This window comes from Coregonus lavaretus, assembly GCF_964263955.1.
Source record: "Coregonus lavaretus genome assembly, contig: HAP1_SCAFFOLD_664, whole genome shotgun sequence".
Classification (NCBI taxonomy): Eukaryota; Metazoa; Chordata; class Actinopteri; order Salmoniformes; family Salmonidae; genus Coregonus; species Coregonus lavaretus.
In genome coordinates this window covers 215,001-230,646 of record NW_028163505.1, presented here as the reverse complement: position 1 = coordinate 230,646, position 15,646 = coordinate 215,001, and the positions used below count along the sequence as shown (strand labels likewise).

General features: G+C 39.1%; 2 protein-coding genes across 2 annotated transcripts in view; both read left to right on the top strand.

The window, feature by feature from the left end:
- Window positions 1–227: 227 nt before the first annotated feature.
- Window positions 228–15,646, top strand: part of LOC311118054 (NACHT, LRR and PYD domains-containing protein 6-like) — a 114,784-nt gene continuing 99,365 nt past the window's right edge. Inside the window, exons 1-3 of the mRNA XM_084192929.1 lie at window positions 228–616; window positions 1,513–1,611; window positions 7,450–7,566. Of these exons, the coding sequence (XP_084049055.1) occupies window positions 1,529–1,611; window positions 7,450–7,566 (200 nt within the window). The 5' untranslated portion in view covers window positions 228–616; window positions 1,513–1,528. The remainder of the gene's footprint in view (window positions 617–1,512; window positions 1,612–7,449; window positions 7,567–15,646) is intronic.
- Window positions 9,732–13,107, top strand: LOC311118051 (NACHT, LRR and PYD domains-containing protein 12-like; the record flags this gene model as incomplete). Its single annotated transcript, XM_084192926.1, has 3 exons — window positions 9,732–10,445; window positions 10,738–10,911; window positions 12,918–13,107. The coding sequence occupies exons 1-3, from the start codon at window positions 9,928–9,930 to the stop codon at window positions 13,105–13,107; spliced, it is 882 nt and encodes a 293-aa protein (XP_084049052.1). The 5' UTR covers window positions 9,732–9,927.

Below are 15,646 nucleotides of genomic sequence, written 5' to 3'. Positions count from 1 at the left end.
TGCCATTTGGGACGGTGCTTCAGATTTGAATCACTGGTCCTGGACACTGCAAGTTGTTCATTCCGAATTGTTTTTAATGATTAACCTTGTACTGCAGTGGCCTAAATCAGGGTCACACAGTGTTTCTTGGTATTCTTAAACAAATCTACTTTGAAACCAAAGTACACACCTCTCACACATGGTTATGGGCTTAATAAAAAGAAGACACCTGTACCATGTCAGATTCAGAGTTGAAATGTATTACATTTTGAGTTTACATCCCAATATTACACTTTATATACATGACAGAAGACTGAAATATAACAAACCGTTTATTAATGATGAAATGATTAAAAATATAAATGCCATTCCATCCATGAGACCTCTAGCAGTAGCTACACAGCCATGTTGGAAACCCATGGCTTTTCTCCTAAACAGGTTCAACTGGTTTTCAGATTATTCTGACATGGGGTCAATGTCACTAGACTTTAGCAGATGTTAAATTAATCAGTAACAAAAATTACACAAAGTCAGTTGACATTGGGGAGGTGAATAAACTTTTCCCAAGGTTTCTTTCTCAGCACAAAGGAAAATCTCGATGATTTGACATGTTCTGTTTTTGAATTCAGGCTGCAAGGTAAGGATCCTACCAGGGATTATTTATGTATGATGTTGGTAGAATGTATACATTGGGATAGTTAGTAGTAAGAGGCCGGTGGGTAAATGACTAAGAATCAAGCCTCCTGTCAATTAGGGAGATTTGTTTCTTTATTGTGTGTTTAGTTGTACCTTTACCTTCCTGTAGTTGGCCATTTGGAAGGATTCTAAATTGAGGAATGGTCTAAGATCACTCCTAATGTGTTCTCCAACTCATAAAACATTTTAGAAAAAGGCTCAGTGCCGTTATCCTCGCAAGGGAGGTATTGAAAGGGGGGGTCAATTTTGACCCCTACCTTTTTGAGAAAAAAAGTATTACTTGTTAAACAAAATCTCATTCTCTGAGCAAACGTATTAGTATAAAATAATTTAATGTACCATTGTTTTGAGCATACAATATAGCTCAGTATTTGAATGATTTATTTTATACAGTCATTTTTACTCATCTTTATCAAGGGAGTCAATAATTTGGGACCAAACTGTATACTTCAAAGTTAGAGATATGTTGGAACTGGATCCATCATTATTATTGTATTATTAATATTATTATGATTATGATTATTATTATTATTATTATTATTATTATTATTATTATTACTATTATTATTATTATTATTATTATTATATTATTATTATTATTATTATTATTATTATTATTATTATTATTATTATTATTAGCTTCACTACATGGAGAAAAGGTGAAAAATATCAGTCATGACTACATGTTCATGTGATTGCATTAAATCCTGACTGTTCGGACGTGTCTGTTAGTAAATGTTTGATTTCTAAGAGATAATGAATAAAATAGAACAATTGACCTTCAATAATTAGTTGTCACTGTGTTCACCACAACCAACATGTTGCATCTCTGTTTAGGGGTCAGTGGTCTAAAATGAGTCTCTCTGGAGAGAGAGAGGAGGGGGGCCCTGCCTCTAAAATGAGTCTCTCTGGGGAACATGACACCAAAGCTAAGAGGTGAGATGACAATGTTGTTTAAGAATTTATAAGGAGTTTATTTCTAAAACGTTATATCCACAATTTTTTCACGTTTGTTATTTTACATCAGAAATGATTGCTTATGGGTACCTTCATGTGTCTGTCAAATATTGTTGTTCTAAGATTTTAATTAATCGATTTTTGTGTATGAATTTTTGTTTTGCAAAACACTATATAGCTGGAATGAAATGTTTGTATCCTGTATATTTGACTGTGATATGTGGTTGTCTCACCAGCACACACACACACACACAGACACACACACACACACACACACACACACATCTTTACCATCATACACACACACATCTATAGAAGTTTTGCATGACACAATCATTTATCCTACTCTTAGTTATTGTCTAATATGTTGTCATGCATGACCTTATTGTTTTTACTAATTCTGATCGTTGTTACAAGCGGAATTTTGACAATATTACCGTCAAATTAACAGTCCTGTTTAAACCAAAAAGGGTTCTATCACCTGCTTAATATATGGAACCACTAAAAGTTATATATAGAAACCTTTTATAGGGTTCTTTGATCAGAACTGCTGGGGATTTGGAAAGCCATAGTCAATCAATCAACAATAGAATAATGCTCTTATGAAAAATATTGACCTTTAATTTAGTCTGTGGATACTATGCGACTAGAAAGGTTAAACATGCATGTATGACATCACAGCACATTTGAAAAAATATGGCAGGTGGAAATCAAAAGAGGATGTTCTACGGAGATAGGTGGGCGGGGCTGAGAGTAGCAGAGGGGTGGGATAAAAAAAGATCATGATCGGTAATAGTCATTACTGTAAACACTATAGATGTCTGAGTACTATCTATCCAAAATGTAATGTGTATAATTAATTATTATTATTATTATATATAAAAAAGTAATTACTGTGTATAAAAGTATTGTATGGGGGGTAGAATTGATCTTGGTTATATGAAAACACACTGGTGGCCAGGGAGGCATCTCTTTGTTTGAACGATGGCCCACATCTGCTCCGTTCTTAACACCTCCAAACAGCAGACCTCACACATACAGTTGAGACCAGCACAGGTTCAAGCTGCAGTGCAGCACCCCTGGATAAAGAGCATGTTGTGGGGTTAAGGGCCTTGCTCAAGGGCCCAACGAAAGGTGAATGTTTTGAGGATGTGAACCCAGCAGCCCTCCAGGGGTCAGATCAATTCCGCCCGTTCTTTCCAGCACCCGGCCCGGGATTCAAACTGGACACTTTTCGGCCACAGGTCCACAGCTCCAACTCATTTGCCGCTGGTTAATAGTTAATATTCAGAAATAAGCATGAGTTAATCTGCCAAAATGAAGACAAAATGTTATGCAGACATCATTATTATGATAACATACATGCAGTTGTCATCAGCAGCAGCCACAAGAGAGAGAGCCTCTGATAGTTCTGGGTAACTGCCAGACTGAGCAAAACATAGATAGTGTGTTAAAAGTCATGTAATGATTAACTAGGCTATTGAATCACCAACATTTATTATACATAATTATTATACAGAAATCACTGTCAAAAGCTGAAGAGAAACTGTTGCATGTAGGTCTATATTATTTATGGATTGATCATATAGAAATATAGAAACATTATTTTAACTACTCCAAAGCAATTACATGTGGCGCAGGAACCACTGACTCACCGCATTTTCCTATTATCAAGACACCTGCTGTTAACCCAGACCTCAAAATATTGTTTTTAAAAACTAAGAATTTTGTTTTACGTAATAATAATGATAATAGCACATTAATATTACTAAAGTAAGCCACTGTAAAGACTGGGTTTAGTTTATTGTGTTGCTCTGCTCACGTCCGCGTTCTGGAACTGTCCGCGTCCACGTACAGAACTGTCCGCGACCCCGTACGGTTTGGCGCCAAGCATATTGTCCAGTTACACGCAGAGTGGACTGAGGTGATGTTGGGGAACAACGACGGAGTTCGTTACAGTATTGAGACACCGAAGTTTATTGTTCAATTTGCTTTTTGGTCAGTGCCAGTATGAGTGTAGCCAGATCCTTTTCACTCACTATCCTTGTTTAATTGTGTGGTTCACCGGATTCGTCATCATCCTCGAGGGACAGACGAACGACCTGCTAGTTAGCCAAGCTAGTCGGTACAGCTAGCTAAGCTAGCTACTCTTTACCAGCAGCATCCTAGTTATCCTAGCTACCACTACATCATCACCGGCTGCCTGCATTTCTTGTGGACGGATGGAGCTCCCGGGTTGTTTCTTCCACCTGTTAAATACCGTGGAGGGCTTCTCCCTCTCTCGTTGACGGATGCTGGCTACCTACCATCCCTCTGTCCGGTTCTCCTCTCTTCACTAGATGGACGGTAACTTTACCATTTAACCCCTCTGTGTCCAAGGACTGAACTTTTGAATATTATTTTCGGGGCGCCTCAAGTGACATTTTTTACAACGTTTATTTCTGATAAAATTAGTTCATTGCATCCGCCATGGAGCCAAGTTTCATAATATTACCTTCTGTGCCTGGTTATGAAGTAATCGCGAAACAACAGGCCTTATGTTTGGGCATTTTTCACCCTACCAGCTCCTATTAGTTCTATTGAGCTCCGTGACACCGACTCGCCTTCAGAAAGTTCTATTCCCAGCCCATTGTTCTGCGTCAAAATGCCAGCTTCACTATTGTTATCAATGAGACCTGCCTGCGTTAACCCTGTAGGTTTACCTCAGGTAACTTATTATTAACAAGGTTACAGCTACTTGGTGAGCGTTAACCCTGTAGGTTTACCTCAGGTAAGTTATTATTAACAAGGTTACGGCTACTTGGTGAGCGTTAACACTGTAGGTTTACCTCAGGTAACTTATTATCAACAAGGTTACGGCTACTTGGTGAGCGCTAACCCTGTAGGTTAACCTCAGGTAACTTGTTGTTAACGAGGTTACAGCTACTTGGTGAGCGTTAACCCTGTAGGTTAACCTCATGTTTGGTTACGGCTACTTGTTAAGCGCGCACACTGTTCACCTGCGTACATGTTATTAGCACCAACAGCGCGGTGAGATTGAGTTGAAGATGCAATGGCTGGCGGAGAGCCATCAAACGTTAAACATTTTCTGGTCATGGTTAACCATATTTGTTTTAAGAAAAAAGTGTACAATCTAAACAAAACGCATGTCCCTATCGTCTTTTTCAAGATGTGGCCGATTTAAACAGCCAGAAGACATTTTTTAATTAAGAAATAACCATTTTTTGGACGACTTGTTGTTTCTAAATGGCTGCTGGGTAATTTGATATGCATCGAAATCTTTGTTTGTAGGCATCAAATTGAGCGAATGCTGCGCAGGTTCACTGAGTTGCAAACCAAATGGGTATAATGGGGTGATTGTTGTCTAATCGGGTGGTCTAGCTCATTGATTTGTAGATCTGACGCAGTTGCTATCTCAGATTATGAGCCTAGCAAGTGTCATGAAGTGTCAGGTCTCCGGAGTGGCGCAGTGGTCTAGAGATCCTGGTTCGTATCCAGGCTCTGTCGTAGCCGGCCGCAACCGGGAGACCCATAGGGTCGGCAGGGATGTAGCTCAGTTGGTAGAGCATGGCGTTTGCAACGCCAGGGTTGTGTGTTCGCTTCCCACTGGGGGCCAGTATGAAATAATAAATAAATAATGTCTGCACTCACTAACTGTAAGTCGCTCTGGGTAAGAGAGTCTGCTAAATGACTAAAATGTAAATGTGTTGAATGAGTTATGTAGTACCCACATACGGCCACAAGGAGGAGCAAGAGTGCCATAAACCCATACTGTTTTTTGCCATATAAACCCTAAACCTAACTAATCGATCAAATGTATTTATAAAGCTCTTTTTACACCAGCAGTTGTCACAAAGTGCTATACATAAACTCTTACCCTACTTATAACCTATTTTAGCCGTAACCCTAACCCCTAATTCTAGGGTAGGGTAGCCTAGAACACTTTTAGAAACTATTTTAGTAATAATATTATCTTAGTAAATACAATTATAGTATTAAATAGCGTTTTGATTATTTTGTTGTTATTTTATTATATGTATAATTGCAAAACAGAACACTTGATAAATAAGACACATTTGTTTTATTTTTCAATGTGGTTTGAATTGGGTGAGCTAGTAACCTCTGTGTGAAAGTCCAGAAATTGGCGTGGGGCAGGTTTGAGACTGATCTAATACACTTTATTTCTCAGCTGCCTCACCAACGTCTGTACGTGAATTAATAACTTTTAATTGATAAATATTTCCAATAGATGGCAGCATAAGACCACGAAGCATCAGTTATAGGCTACAAGCAGAAATATGATTGACATAAAATAGCATGCAACCAAATACTATATGTCCCATGATTTTCTAAAATGGTCACTCATTACTTTAGTTAGCTATATATCTCGTATTAGGCCTGTGATGCTTTTGGAAGAGCAATTAAATAGTGACTATAGCAGGTGTTGAACCCCTGGTAAATAATCACTAGTCAGATGCTCCAACCTCAACCCTAGTATACATGCATTTTTTAAATATCTAATATTGCGATTAAACAACCTCGGAATAGATAAGACAAGAGTGCGTCTTCCAGCCCGCCAATAAATTACATCATGCAACCCTCCCGGTTAGCAAATGTACCTCAACATGCCCCTCGCTTGTGCTAGAAGGCAGAGTGCTCGCTGCTGGTTGATGAATCTGACAATGAATGTACTAGGAAAATAAGTTTTCTTGACCAGAGGTGACTAAATTAATGTTCAGGCTTATTGATAATCATTATAGTAATGAAGTATAATTTCAAAACATGAGCATAAAAACAGCTAATAATAAACATGAATCATCATTATATTTTTTCACAGTAATCTGTTAAATGCTTTTTCAGTCGTTCCTCTTGCGTTAGCAGTGTGGAAAGGGACAGTAAAAAGCATGTGCAGGAGTTTTCCTGTGAGGGGGAGTGGTGGTGTATCCAGGGAGAAAACTAAACTAACCTTCTGAATTGTCATTCATGGTCTTATGCTGCCATCTATTGGAATTATCTAGTAACTGCAGTAGTACTGAATAAAGTATATCCTTACTAAAGTAGTAATTACTCAGAATTACAAAATATGACATTTTATATTTCATTTGACCAGTTACGACCATAAAATAACCATTTATAGCATAACAAACAATGAAACTGACATAAATCAAAAACACCATATATTTAGTTAACTATATATATATACTATTTATTTAGATGGGTGACATTATCTGCCAAAGTAACACCACTGTAGATAAAGAAGAGCTCTCCAGTAGGTGAACCAAAACATTCAAAGACCATTTTCTCAAAACTCTACAAGTTTATCATCTTTCGAAGCAGAATTACTTTCCCATTGTTCCTCAACTGTAGTGTATGATATACCTTTTTCTAGCTGAGTCTCTACTTTTATCCAATGTAAAAAACACCATTTCAAATGTTGCTACATAAAATCGAATCGAGCCGGTCGGTCACATTTGACTGTATAAAACCTAGCAGTACTACTTATTTCTCTGAGAGTGAGGCAGATATATTATTACTGTGTAAAACCTAGCAGTACTACTTATTTCTCTGAGAGGGAGGCAGATATATAATATTACTGTGTAAAGCCTAGCAGTACTACTTGTTTCTCTGAGAGTGAGACAGATTTTAAACAAATAGATGTCTCCAATCTCTTTCATAATTTCTTTAAACAATAAAAGCTAATTTACCAACATTTCTGAAAATGGATATATAGCGTTTTGGAATGAAACTCTTCTTATGTTTCCCCATCTGAGCTCAGAGTAGATGAGAGATGTAATGTTTGTCTCTGTTGTGTTGAAGCCCAATCAAGCAGGAGAGACCAGCCTCCCCTGTACCCAGCTGTGTGTCCATGAAGAGTGACTGGTCTATGGTTCAACCTCTAAACTTTAGAGAGGGAGACTTTTCTACTGAACAAAGGTAAGAAGAACTCATGGGTCATGGTCAGTGAGTTAAACAACACTGTCTCTAGTCATTTCTCCTCTCCCATTTTCCCATTTCTTTTTGTTGTTTTCATAATCCATAGGCTAAACCTTTTTTCCATTTTCATAGTCCTAAAACAATATTAAACTAACACAACATTCCCTCCCTGTGTGTGTGTGTGTGTGTGTGTGTGTGTGTGTGTGTGTGTGTGTGTGTGTGTGCACTCCCTGGATGAGGAGATGTAATCTGATGTTTTGTCCCCAGAAACCAACAGGAGAGATCAGAGTCAGAGATTCTCAGTGGTCAGTCTTCCCAGAGTCATCAAACAGACCTGGCCTCCATATTCAGTGTATGTGGTCCTGTTATGTACATTTGTTTTTGTTTACCTCAAGTAAAGTTGATCTGTCAATCATTCATTCATGTGTTAATGAGAAAGCATTTCTTATCTTGCTTAACTTATTTGCTTGATTTATTTCAGTTGCTTGAAGAGAATATTATGACATTTGTGAAGAACGAGCTGAAGATGTTCAAGAGGATTCTTAGTCCAGAACTCCCAGAAGGCTTTGAGAGTCAGAAGCAGGATAAGGAAGTGGTGGATGCTGAAGATGAGAAGCAGGAGAGCAGTGCCAGAGAGGGGGCTCTGAAGATCACACTGCACATCCTGAGGAAAATGAACCAGAAGGAGCTTGCTGACACACTGGAGAAAAGTAAGAGCTGTCTGCCTCATGTTGAATGCTGTTTTAGAACATTTAAAAGCTGTAGCTAAAGTACAGCTAAAGTAGCTGTGTAACTCAATGATATTGTAGCAGCCTTAACACAACACCTAGTGACCTCATCAAGTAGCAGCAGGGATGTGTTGTTTTGATTAATTTAGAGAGAGAGAAAGAGAGAGAGAGAGAGAGAGAACCAATAATTATATAATCAGTCACACCAGTCTGTAATGCATTATGAAAACATTTACAGATTTATACAGTCAGTTAAGCGAAGAAATGATTATAATTTAAAATGTTATAACAGTCCTAGAATACTGTAGGCATTAAAACAGATGTAATATTAATATCCTCTGTGTTATTTCTAGATTCAGATGAGCTTGCTGTGATTTGCCAACGTGAACTCAAATCTAATCTAAAGAAGAAGTTTCAATGTGTATTTGAGGGGATCGCTAAACAAGGAAACCCAACACTTCTCAATAAGATCTACACAGAGCTCTATATCACAGAGGGTCGAACAGGAGAGGTCAATAATGAACATGAGCTGAGACAGATTGAGACAACAACCAGGAAAAAAGCAAGACCAGAGACTGCAATCAAATGTAACGACATCTTCAGACCCTTAACTGGACAAGACAAACTTATCAGAACTGTGCTGACAAAGGGAGTCGCTGGCATTGGAAAAACAGTCTCTGTGCAGAAGTTCATTCTGGACTGGGCTGAAGGAAAAGCAAATCAGGATGTCCAATTTGTATTTTCATTCCCTTTTCGGGAGCTGAATTTGATGAACAGGGAAAAACACACTTTCATTGAACTTCTCAATCACTTCTCAATGGAAACCAAACAATCAAGAATCTCCAACTACGACAAGTACAAAGTTCTGTTCATCTTTGATGGTCTGGATGAGTGCCGACTGCCCCTAGACTTCCAGAAGAACAAGATCTGTTGTGACGTCACAGAGTCAACCTCAGTGGATGTTCTGCTGACAAATCTCATCAAGGGAAATCTGCTTCCCTCTGCTCTCCTCTGGATAACTACCCAACCTGCAGCAGCCAATAAGATCCCTTCAGGGTGTGTTGACCAGGTGACAGAGGTACGAGGGTTCAATGACCCACAGAAGGAGGAGTACTTCAGGAAGAGATTCAGTGATCAGGACCTGGCCAGCAGAATCATCTCACACATAAAGACATCAAGGAGCCTCTACATCATGTGCCACATTCCAGTCTTCTGTTGGATTTCTGCAATAGTCCTTGAACACATGTTGAAACATAAGAGAGAAGAGATGCCCAAGACTCTGACTGAGATGTACTCACACCTTGTGGAGTTTCATACCAAACAGAATAATGAAAAGTATCTTGGGAAAGAAGAGACAGGTCCACACTGGAATAAAGAGAGCATTCTGTCACTGGGAAAACTGGCTTTTCAACAGCTTGTGAATGGCAATCTGATTTTCTATGAAGAAGACCTGAAAGAGGCTGGCATTGATGTCAATGAAGCCTCAGTGTACTCAGGATTGTGCACACAGCTCTTTAAAGAGGAATGTGTGCTGTACCAGGACAAGGTGTACTGCTTCGTGCATCTGAGCATTCAGGAGTTTCTGGCTGCTGTATATGTGTTCCTCTCATTCATCAACAACAATGAGAATCTAATGGATGAACCTCAATCAACGTCCAGCAACTTTTCTTTGAGGATCAGACACAAGCGTAAAGTTACTGTCTACAAGAGTGCTGTGGATAAAGCCTTACAAAGTGAGACAGGAAACCTGGACCTGTTCCTCCGCTTCCTTCTGGGCCTCTCACTGGAGTCCAATCAGAAGCACTTACGAGGTCTACTGACAAAGACAAGAAGCAGCTCACAGAGCCATGAAGAAACAGTCAAGTACATCAAGAAGAAGATCAGGGAGAATCCCTCTCCAGAGAGGTGCATCAATCTGTTCCACTGTCTGAATGAACTGAATGACCATTCTCTAGTGGAGGAGATCCAAAGCTACCTGAGCTCAGGAAGTCTCTCAAAAGAAGAACTGTCACCTGCACAGTGGTCAGCTCTGGTCTTTGTGTTGCTGACTTCAGAAAAGGAGCTGGATGTGTTTGACCTGAAGAAATACTCCAGATCAGAAGAAGGTCTTCTGAGGCTGCTGCCAGTGGTCAAAGCCTCCAGAGCTGCTCTGTGAGTACATAAAATGACATTTAAGTACTAATCATCAGGAAGAAATATCCAGTTTAGAGAAATATATGTATTATAATATGTATATAATATATAGTATTACATTGAAAAACTTACTGAATCAGTGCATTGATGTTCACATTAGTTTAACAATATGACCATACAATTCTAGGAGACGGAAGATTAATCTATATGTTGTTTGAGAGAATAAACCAAATGCATCTGCCATTGTCCTTCTACACTACTGGTGTTAAATTAACAGTGTGTTTGTGAAATCATGATGATCTCTTTGCAGGCTGTCAGGCTGTGGAGTCACAGAGGAAGGCTGTGCTTCTCTGGTCTCAGCTCTGAAGTCAAACCCCTCACACCTGAGAGAGCTGGATCTGAGTAACAATGACCTGAAGGATTCAGGAGTGAAGCTGCTCTCTGCTGGACTGGAGTATCCCCACTGTAAACTGGAGACTCTGAGGTCAGTATTCCTGTATCACTCAATGAACACACACACACTGGACACACACTGGACACAAACACACACTGGACACACACACACACACACACACACACACACACACACACACACACACACACACACACTGGACACACACACACACACACATACACACACTGGACAGACACACACACACTGGACACACGCACATGACACACACACACACACACACAAAGATTAATTTAGTAGTGTTAAGAAATATGTTATCTACTGTTAATAATGATACATTAATTCATTTATATACAGTACCAGTCAAAAGTTTGGACACACCTACTCATTCAAGGTTTTTTCTTTATTTTGAAAATGTTTTACATTGTAAAATTATAGTGAAGACATCAAAACTATGAAATAACACATATGGAATCATGTAGTAACCGAAAAAGTGTTAAACAAATGAAAATATATTTTATATTTGAAATTTTTCAAATAGCCACGCTTTGTCTTGATGACAGTTTTGCACACTCTTGGCATTCTCTCAACCAGCTTCACCTGTAATGTTTTTCCAACAGTCTTGAAGGAGTTCCCACATATGCTGAGCACTTGTTGGCTGCTTTTCCTTCACTCTGCCGTCCAACTCATCCCAAACCATCTCAATTGGGTTGAGGTCGGGTGATTGTGGAGGCCAGGTCATCTGATGCAGCACTCCATCACTCTCCTTCTTGGTAGAATAGCCCTTACAAAGCCTGGAGGTGTGTTGGGTCATTGTCCTGTTGAAAAACAAATGATAGTCCCACTAAGCCCAAACCAGATGGGATGGCGTATCACTGCAGAATGCTGTGGTAGCCATGCTGGTTAAGTATGCCTTGAATTCTAAATAAATCACAGACAGTGTCACCATCAAAGCACCCCCACACCATAACACCCCCTCCTCCATGCTTTACGGTGGGAACTACACATGCCGAGATCATCCGTTCACCCACACCGCTTCTCACAAAGACACGGCGGTTGGAACCAAAAATCTCCAATTTGGACTCCAGACCAAAGGACAAATGTCCACCGGTGTAATGTCCATTGCCCGTGTTTGTTGGCCCAAGCAAGTCTCTTCTTCTTATTGGTGTCCTTTAGTAGTGGTTTCTTTGCAGCAATTCGACCATGAAGGCCTGATTCACACAGTCCCCTCTGAACAGTTGATGTTGAACTGTGTCTGTGACTTGAACTCTGTGATGCATTTATTTGGGCTGCAATTTCTGAGGCTGGTAACTCTAATGAACTTATCCTCTGCAGCAGAGGTAACTCTGGGTCTTCCATTCCTGTGGCGGTCCTCATGAGAGCCAGTTTCATCATAGCGCTTGATGTTTTTTGCGACTGCACTTGAAGAAACTTTAAAAGTTGTTGAAATGTTCCGTATTGACTGGCCGTCATGTCTTAAAATAATGATGGACTGTCATTTCTCTTTGCTTATTTGAGCTGTTCTTTCCATAATATGGACTTGGTCTTTTACCAAATAGGGCTATCTTCTGTATACCCCCCTACCTTGTCACAACACAACTGATTGGCTCAAACGCATTAAGAAGGAAATAAATTCAGCGAATTAACTTTTAAGAAGGCACACCTGATAATTGAAATGCATTCCAGGTGACTACCTCATGAAGCTGGTTGAGAGAATGCCAAGAGTTTGCAAAGCTGTCATCAAGGCAAAGGGTGGCTATTTGAAGAATCTCAAATATAAAATATATTTTGATTTGTTTAACACTTTTTTGGTTACTACATGATTCCATATGTATTATTTCATAGTTTTGATGTCTTCAATATTATTCTACAATGGAAAAAATAGTTTTAAAAAAACTAAACAAAAACTTGAATGAGTAGATGTGTTCAAACTTTTGACTGGTATTAGTGTGTATATATACATATATGAATAGATATGGCAGGTTTCAGGACTCTGATGTATCTGAAAATGTTTAAAAAATATATTTTCACCACCAAAGAATTGCAGTGTGGTTTTAATATGATTTGACTCTTTGCAGGCTGTCGGTCTGTGGAGTCACAAAGGAAGGCTGTGCTTCTCTGGTCTCAGCTCTGAAGTCAAACCCCTCACACCTGAGAGAGCTGGATCTGAGTAACAATGACCTGAAGGATTCAGGAGTGAAGCTGCTCTCTGCTGGACTGGGGAATCCCCACTGTAAACTGGAGACTCTGAGGTCAGTATTCCTGTAGTTGGTCAACAAGTGATAACTGTTCACCAGATCCACATGTGTTTACCAGGCACACATAGTCCACACCATATGTGTTTGGACAGTGAAGCTTACAGTTTTAAATTTGGCGCTATGCTCCAGCATTTTGGATTTGAGATAGAATGTTTCATATTAGGCAACAGTACAGAATGTCACCTTTTATTTTAGGTTTTTCATACATATCTGTTTTACCGTTTAGATAGGAAAGCATTTTATGTGTCTAGTTCTCCCATTTGAAGAAGTTGTAATTATTTGGACAAATTCATTTAGTCATAAGTTTAGTATTTGGTCCCATATTCCTTACCTGCAGTGATTACATCAAGCTTGTGATTCTACAAACTTGTTGAATACATTTGCAGTTTGTCTTGGTTGTGTTTTGGATGATGTTTTTCCTAATAGAAACTGAATGGTGAATAATGTCCTGTCATTTTAGAGTCACTTCACTTGTATTGTCAGTAAGAATAGAAGATGTTTCTGAACACTTCTACATTCATGTGGATGCTACCATGATTATGAATAATCATGAATGAATCGTGAATGATGATGAATGAGAAAGTTACAGAGGAACAAGGATCAGACCCCCTCTGTTATTGGTAATGGTGAGAGGTTAGCATGTTTTGTTGTAGCCTCTGTAACTTTCTCACTCATTATTATTCATGATTCATTCATGATCTTTCTCAATCATGGCAGTCACAGGCTTGATTTAGTAGTGTTTAGAAACATGTTATCTACTCACTTAGACAGAAAATTGCATTCAAAGAATATGGGACCAAATACTAAACTTTTGACTACTTTAATACACTATAAGTGAATTGGTCAGAATACTTATGACTTCTTCAAATAGGGGGACTTGTTACATAAAGGGCTTTTATTTTTCTAAATGGTGAAACAGATATGTATTAAAATACCCTCAAATAAAAGGTGACATTATATACTGTCACCTCATAGGAAACATTTGATCTCAAATCCAAAATGCTGGAGTATAGAGCCACATTTAAAATGTTAGCTTCACTGTGAAAATAGATATGGTGTGGACTGTATACTCAATACAATCTAAATATGATACCTCACTGTCTGTCTTTTGACTGATACTGCTTTTTAAACTGCTCTGGTCAGTCTACTCAAATATTTGTCATATGCATTTTTCTATCTACAAGCAATACTTTGATAATTTGTCATTTCTAATAATGATACATTCGTTTATGAATAGATATGGCAGGTTTCAGGACACTGAATATGTTGAAAATATACTGCCACTATTTTCACCACCGAAGAATAGCAGTGTGCTTTTAATATGATTTGACTCTTTGCAGGCTGTCACGCTGTCTAGTCACAGAGGAAGGCTGTGCTTCTCTGATCTCAGCTCTGAAGTCAAACCCCTCACACCTGAGAGAGCTGGACCTGAGCTACAATCACCCAGGAGACTCAGGAGTCAGACTGCTCTCTGCTGGACTGGAGGATCCACACTGCAGACTGGAGAAACTCAAGTATGTAGAGGGTTTATGTCAATGTTCATATCAGACATGTTGGAGTTATCAGGCTAGTTAAGACAAACATTCTGACCACCACTTGGACTAAGTTATATAAAAACTGTGTGTGTGTGTGTGTCCAGTGTGTGTGTGTGTGTGTGTGTGTGTGTGTGTGTGTGTGTGTGTGTGTGTGTGTGTGTGTGTGTGTGTGTGTGTGTGTGTGTGTGTGTGTGTGTGTGTGTGTGTGTGTGTGTGAGTTCAGGTGTATCCCTCAATGACTGTCTGTTCTTCTGCTTACCGCTACAGTGTGGAACATGGTGGAGAGTACACAATGAAACCTGGACTTAGAAAATGTGAGTGTTGACTGCTGTGAAGAATATGACTAAGAATAAGTCTTAATTCAAGTGAAGTCAAAGTCAAAGACCACCATCATTACTTACTTGGTCATATTAAATATCAGCTGTAGTTCTACAGAAGCACAAATCAGGGACACCAAAGTTTACAAAGAGTTGCTTTGACAATGTGTGTGTCTGTGTGTGTGTGTGGCGTGTTCGTGTTACTTTAGAAATGTGTGTGTGTGTTCATGCATGAAGATGTGTGTGTGTCCAGTGTGTGTTCAGGATGTGTTTCCAGTGTGTGTGTGTACAGGATGTGTGTGTGTGTGTTCAGGATGTGTGTGTGTGTAATTAATGGGAATAAGTGTGTTTTATATTACCATACAGTATAACATATGATCATTGAACAAGTCTCAAGTTACCTTAACTTCTCCTTTTGATACCTAGAAACATCTACATTAAATGAATTAGTGAAAAGTGAGTTAACATTCTAATGTGAATGATGATGATTTCTAATATTGTGTCTGGTTTCATCTATCAGATGCCTGTGATCTCACACTGGACCTAAACACAGTAAGCAGAGACCTCTCTCTGTCTGAGGAGAACAGAAAGGTGACACGTACGGAAGAGAATCAGCAGCCGTATCCTGATCACCCAGAGAGATTTGAGATCTATAGTCAGGTGCTGTGTAGAGAGGGTCTGACTGGGCGCTGTTACT